The sequence below is a fragment of the Calonectris borealis genome, chromosome 37 (assembly GCF_964195595.1).
Source record: "Calonectris borealis chromosome 37, bCalBor7.hap1.2, whole genome shotgun sequence".
Taxonomy (NCBI): Eukaryota; Metazoa; Chordata; class Aves; order Procellariiformes; family Procellariidae; genus Calonectris; species Calonectris borealis.
This window is the reverse complement of record NC_134348.1, coordinates 19,169-26,420: the sequence shown is the minus strand read 5'-3', so window position 1 is coordinate 26,420 and position 7,252 is coordinate 19,169. Positions and strand designations below refer to the sequence as shown.

The 7,252-nt window shown below is 65.2% G+C and overlaps 1 protein-coding gene across 1 annotated transcript; it reads right to left on the bottom strand.

Annotated features, from left to right (window-relative positions):
- Nucleotides 1–244: 244 nt before the first annotated feature.
- On the bottom strand, nucleotides 245–6,929 carry B4GAT1 (beta-1,4-glucuronyltransferase 1). Its single transcript, XM_075135132.1, has 2 exons — nucleotides 5,199–6,929; nucleotides 245–1,770 (listed from the first exon to the last, which is right to left on the bottom strand). The coding sequence occupies exons 1-2, from the start codon at nucleotides 6,927–6,929 to the stop codon at nucleotides 1,579–1,581; spliced, it is 1,923 nt and encodes a 640-aa protein (XP_074991233.1). The 3' UTR covers nucleotides 245–1,578.
- Nucleotides 6,930–7,252: the final 323 nt, after the last annotated feature.

Sequence of the window (7,252 nt, the reverse complement as noted above, 5' to 3'; positions counted from 1 at the left end):
TGCATCTGTATAAATACTTAAAATATATATTTATACATATATGTACATTCCTTTATATACACCTATATATATATATAGGGGTGTTACATATACACACACACTTATAGATATATGACACCCTTACAGACTGTACTGGTTGTTACTGGTCTGTGCTGGAAGAGGCGGTTGCTCCCGATATCCCTCACCAATCGCCATGGCAACCAGAGAGCCCACCCCCCCCAATGACATCATCCGCAGAGAGGCGTCGTGGTCAGGCGCCATCTTTATTGGGGTCGGGCCACCGGGGCGCACAGGGGACCCGGGCGTCCGGGGAGGGGCCCGGGTGTCCCAGCAGAGGGGACCCAGGTGTCCGGGTGGAGGGGACCCAGGCGTCCGGCACAGAGGGGACCCAGGTGTCCGGCACAGAGGGGACCCAAATGTCCGGCACAGAGGGGACCCAGGCGTCCGGTGCAGAGGGGACCCAGGTGTCCGGCACAGAGGGGACCCAAATGTCCGGCACAGAGGGGACCCAGGCGTCCGGGTGGAGGGGACCCAGGCGTCCAGCACAGAGGGGACCCAGGTGTCCGGCACAGAGGGGACCCAGGCGTCCGGTGCAGAGGGGACCCAGGTGTCCGGCACAGAGGGGACCCAGGCGTCCGGTGCAGAGGGGACCCAGGTGTCCGGCACAGAGGGGACCCAGATGTCCGGTGCAGAGGGGACCCCAGTGTCCAGGCGGAGGGGACCCAGGTGTCCGGGTGGAGGAGACCCAAGTGTCCGGCACAGAGGGGACCCAGGCGTCCGGTGCAGAGGGGACCCAGGTGTCCGGCACAGAGGGGACCCAGATGTCCGGTGCAGAGGGGACCCCAGTGTCCAGGCGGAGGGGACCCAGGTGTCCCAGCAGAGGGGACCCAGGCGTCCGGGTGGAGGAGACCCAAGCGTCCGGTGCGGAGGGGACCCAGGTGTCCGGCACAGAGGGGACTCAGGCGTCCTGGCGGAGGGGACCCAGATGTCCGGTGCAGAGGGGACCCCAGTGTCCAGGCGGAGGGGACCCAGGTGTCCGGGTGGAGGAGACCCAAGTGTCCGGCACAGAGGGGACCCAGGCGTCCGGTGCAGAGGGGACCCAAGTGTCCGGCACAGAGGGGACCCAGGCGTCCGGTGCAGAGGGGACCCAGGTGTCCGGCACAGAGGGGACCCAGATGTCCGGTGCAGAGGGGACCCCAGTGTCCAGGCGGAGGGGACCCAGGTGTCCCAGCAGAGGGGACCCAGGCGTCCGGGTGGAGGAGACCCAAGCGTCCGGTGCGGAGGGGACCCAGGTGTCCGGCACAGAGGGGACTCAGGCGTCCTGGCGGAGGGGACCCAGGCGTCCGGTGTGGAGGACCCCAGTGTCCAGGCGGAGGGGACCCAGGTGTCCGGGTGGAGGAGACCCAAGTGTCCGGCACAGAGGGGACCCAAGCATCCGGTGCGGAGGGGATCAAGATGTCCGGGTGGAGGGGACCCAGGTGTCCGGGTGGAGGAGACCCAAGTGTCCGGCACAGAGAGGACCCAGGCGTCCCGGCGGAGGGGACGCAGGCGTCCCGGCGGAGGGGACCAGGCGCGCGCTCAGCAGCGGCGGGGCGAGCGGGGGTAGCGCTGGCGCAGCTCGGCGCGGAAGCGCCGGAAGAGCTGCCGGTTGCGCTGCAGCTCGGCCTCCCGGCCCCCGTGGAAGCCGCCGGCCTCCTTGAAGCCGCGGTGGACGACGAAGGCTCCGTCCAGCACCGCGAAGCGGAACCCGGCCACGTGCAGCTCGCACGCCTGGGGGGGCACCGTCACCCACGGCACCCCCCCACACCCCTATAGCACCCCAGACCCCCAGGGCGCCCACTGATGCCTTAGAGCACCCATAGATCCCAGACCCACGTAGCACCCACAGATCCTCTATAGAATCCATAGATCCTCTGTAGCACCCATAGACCCCCATAGCAGCCACTGATGCCTTAGAGCACCCATAGACCCCCATAGCACCCACTGATACCTTAGAGCACCCATAGACCCCCATAGCACCCACTGATGCCTCAGAGCACCCGTAGACCCCCATAGCACCCACTGATGCCTTAGAGCACCCGTAGACCCCCATAGCACCCACTGATACCTTAGAGCACCCATAGACCCCCATAGCACCCACTGATGCCTCAGAGCACCCGTAGACCCCCATAGCACCCACTGATGCCTCAGAGCACCCATAGACCCCCATAGCACCCACTGATGCCTCAGAGCACCCATAGACCCCCATAGCACCCACTGATGCCTTAGAGCACCCGTAGACCCCCATAGCACCCACTGATACCTTAGAGCACCCATAGACCCCCATAGCACCCACTGATGCCTCAGAGCACCCGTAGACCCCCATAGCACCCACTGATGCCTTAGAGCACCCATAGACCCCCATAGCACCCATAGACCCCCATAGCAGCCACTGATGCCTTAGAGCACCCATAGATCCCAGACCCACGTAGCACCCACAGATCCTCTATAGAATCCATAGATCCTCTATAGCACCCATAGACCCCCATAGCACCCACTGATGCCTTAGAGCACCCATAGACCCCCATAGCACCCACTGATGCCTCAGAGCACCCGTAGACCCCCATAGCACCCACTGATGCCTTAGAGCACCCATAGACCCCCATAGCACCCACTGATGCCTCAGAGCACCCGTAGACCCCCATAGCACCCACTGATGCCTTAGAGCACCCATAGACCCCCATAGCACCCATAGACCCCCATAGCAGCCACTGATGCCTTAGAGCACCCATAGATCCCAGACCCACGTAGCACCCACAGATCCTCTATAGAATCCATAGATCCTCTATAGCACCCATAGACCCCCATAGCACCCACTGATGCCTTATAGCACCCATAGACCCCCATAGCACCCACTGATGCCTTAGAGCACCCATAGACCCCCATAGCACCCACTGATGCCTTAGAGCACCCATAGATCCCAGACCCACGTAGCACCCACAGATCCTCTATAGAATCCATAGATCCTCTATAGCACCCATAGACCCCCATAGCACCCACTGATGCCTTATAGCACCCATAGACCCCCATAGCACCCACTGATGCCTTAGAGCACCCATAGACCCCCATAGCACCCACTGATGCCTTATAGCACCCATAGACCCCCATAGCACCCACTGATGCCTTAGAGCACCCATAGATCCCAGACCCACGTAGCACCCACAGATCCTCTATAGAATCCATAGATCCTCTGTAGCACCCATAGACCCCCATAGCACCCACTGATGCCTTAGAGCACCCATAGACCCCCATAGCACCCACTGATGCCTTAGAGCACCCATAGACTCCCCTAGCACCCACAGACCCCATAGACCCCCCAAAAAGACACGTAGTGCCCGTAGATCCCTATAGCACCCATGGACCATCTACAGCACCCTTAGACCCCTACAATACCCACAGACCCCCATAGCATCCATAGAACCCTGCAGCACCCACAGCCCCTCTATAGCACCCGTAGTCTCCCTAAGAGCACCCGTAGCCCCAGGGCCACCCCATAGACCCCACAGCGCTCATGACCACCCTATGGTAACCATGGCCACCCCACAGCACCCTCAGCTCCCATGGTCACCCTATGGTCACCACGGCCACCCCACAGCAACCTATAGCCCCATGGCCACCCTATAGTCACCATGGCCACCCCACAGCAACCCATAGACCCATGGCCACTCCATAGCACCCATGGCCACCCCACAGCAACCCCAAACCCCATGGCCACCCTATGGCCACCACAGCCACCCCATAGCACTCATGGCCACCCCACAGCACCCTCAACCCCATGGCCATCCTTTGGTCACCACGGCCACCCCATAGCACCCATGGCCACCCCACAGCACCCTCAACCCCATGGCCACCCTTTGGTCACCACGGCCACCCCATAGCACCCATGGCCACCCCACAGCACCCTCAACCCCATGGCCACCCTGCGGTCACCATGGCCACCCCATAGCACCCATGGCCACCCCACAGCACCTTCAACCCCATGGCCACCCTATGGTCACCACGGCCACCCCATAGCACTCATGGCCACCCCACAGCACCTCCAAACCCCATGGCCACCCTATGGTCACCACAGCCACCCCATAGCACCCATGGCCACCCCACAGCACCCCCAAACCCCATGGCCACCCTTTGGTCACCACGGCCACCCCATAGCACCCATGGCCACCCCACAGCACCCTCAACCCCATGGCCACCCTTTGGTCACCATGGCCACCCCATAGCACCCATGGCCACCCCACAGCACCCCCAAACCCCATGGCCACCCTTTGGTCACCACGGCCACCCCATAGCACCCATGGCCACCCCACAGCACCTTCAAGCCCATGGCCACCCTATGGCCACCACAGCCACCCCATAGCACCCATGGCCACCCCACAGCACCCCCAAACCCCATGGCCACCCTATGGTCACCACAGCCACCCCATAGCACTCATGGCCACCCCACAGCACCCTCAACCCCATGGCCACCCTTTGGTCACCACGGCCACCCCATAGCACCCATGGCCACCCCACAGCACCCTCAACCCCATGGCCACCCTGCGGTCACCATGGCCACCCCATAGCACCCATGGCCACCCCACAGCACCTTCAACCCCATGGCCACCCTATGGTCACCACGGCCACCCCATAGCACCCATGGCCACCCCACAGCACCCCCAAACCCCATGGCCACCCTTTGGTCACCACGGCCACCCCATAGCACTCATGGCCACCCCACAGCACCTCCAAACCCCATGGCCACCCTATGGTCACCACAGCCACCCCATAGCACCCATGGCCACCCCACAGCACCCCCAAACCCCATGGCCACCCTTTGGTCACCACGGCCACCCCATAGCACCCATGGCCACCCCACAGCACCTTCAACCCCATGGCCACCCTATGGCCACCACAGCCACCCCATAGCACCCATGGCCACCCCACAGCACCCCCAAACCCCATGGCCACCCTATGGTCACCACAGCCACCCCATAGCACTCATGGCCACCCCACAGCTCCACCAAACCCCATGGCCACTCTATGGTCACCATGGCCACCCCATAGCACCCATGGCCACCCCACAGCACCCTCAACCCCATGGCCACCCTGCGGTCACCACGGCCACCCCACAGCACCCATGGCCACCCCAAGCCGCCCCCCAGCCCCCCACCCCACGGCACCTGGCTGATGCGGTTGAAGCCGTACTGGAGGAAGCGCTCATCGAAGGGTGGCACGCCCTGGGCCGGCCCCACGTAGAAGGGCTCCCAGGGGTCACGCCATGGGGCCTCGTAGGCCACGCGCAGGTGGGGGGTGGGTGGCAGCGCCCGCCAGCGCCCGTAGCCTGTGGGTGCTTGGCACCGGGGGCACAGTGCCCCATAGAAGGGCCGGGCGTCCCCCGTACCCCACAGCTGCAGAAGCTCCGCCTTCGTCCCTGGCACCCGCGTGCCCGTGCGGACCTCGAAGGCCGGCAGCACGAACACCACCTGGTCCCATGATGGTGTGGTGGCACCTAGGGAGTTGGGGTCCTCCAGGGCATTGGGGTCCTTCAAGGCGTTGGGGACTTCCAGGGCATTGGGGTCCTTCAGGGTGTTGGGGACCTCCAAGGCATTGGGGTCCTTCAGGGTGTTGGGGACCTCCAAGGCATTGGGGACACCTGGGTCATAGAAGCCCTTGGGGACCTCCGGGGCATTGGGGTCCTTCAGGGTGTTGGGGACCTCCAGGGCATTGGGGACACCTGGGTCATGGAAGCCCTTGGGGACCTCCAGGGCGTTGGGGACCTCCAGGGCATTGGGGTCCTTCAGGGTGTTGGGGACCTCCAGGGCATTGGGGACACCTGGGTCATGGAAGCCCTTGGGGACCTCCAGGGCGTTGGGGACCTCCAGGGCATTGGGGTCCTTCAGGGTGTTGGGGACCTCCAGGGCATTGGGGACACCCACATTGCTGATGGTGTTGGGGACACCCGGGACACTGGGGACACCCAGCCTGTTGGGGACCCAGGGGTCATTGGGGACACCAAGGACATGGGGGGGGTCCAGGGCACTGGGGACCCTGAGGCCACCAGGGCCACCAGGAACCCTCCACGCCGGGGGGTCCCCCAAGTCCCCCCAAGCCCCCAAAGCTTTGGGGTCCCCCAAGACCCCTGGAGCCCCCAAGACATTGGGGTCCCCTAAGATTCTTGCAGCCCCCACAGCCGGGGGGTCCCCCAAGAACCCTACAGCCCCCACAGCTGGGGGGTCCCCCAAGACCCCCGCAGCCCCCCCCACTGGGGGGTCCCCCAACCCCCCGCCAGCCCCCCATATTGGGGGGCCCAGCCCGGCCCCCCCCCCCCGCAGCAGCCTGAGGAACTCCTCCCGCAGCCCCCGGCTGGGCACCACGTCGGCGTCCAACAGCAGCACGAAGCGCCCCCCAATTTTGGGGGGGCCCAGACCCCCATTCCGGGGGAGCCCCCCTCTTTCCTCTGCCGCCCCCGCCCAGGCCACATTACGCAACAGATTCCCGGGGTACGGTACCCCCAAAGTGTAACTGGGGGGGTCGGCGGCTGCCAGGCGCCGTAGGGCCCCCCGACATCCCCCCGGTTTTGGGGGGCCGGGGTTGGGGGGCAGGGCGGGGGGGGGCGCAGCCGCCCCCACCACCACGTGTAACCGCAGACGACCCCGTAACCCCCGGCAGGGCCCCCCCAAAGCTGCCAACAGTTCCCCCAGCCCCCCCTTGGGTACCCCAAAAACAGCCACCGAGAGCGGCCCCCCCCAGAGCCCCCCCAGAGCCCCCCCCAGGGTCCCCGCCACCCGTCCCGGGGTGCCATGGGTGGCCAGGACTAATTCGGGGGGGTCCCAGCGAGGGGGGGTCCCCAAGAAATCCCGATACACCCGGAAGGTCCCCGAGGTGTCCAGCACCCCCCGGGGGGGGGCCATGGGTGGGGGGGGGCGGCGGTGGGGGAGGGGGGAGCGGGGGGGGGGCAGGGCTCGCAGGTAGAGGGTCTGCAGCAGCGCCAGTCCCCCCAGTAGCCAGGCGCAGCCCCCCAGTAGCCGCCCTCGGCCCATTGCCTACTGACCCCCCCCACTCTGGACTGGGGAATACTGGGAGGGGGTTGGGGGGCTTCTGGGGCCACTGGGAGGGTGCAGTGGGGCACTGGAAGTGTACTGGGGGGTGCTGGGGGCTACTGGGAGGGTGCAGTGGGGCACTGGAAGTGTACTGGAGGGTGCTGGGGGCTACTGGGAGGGCGCTGGGGGCACTG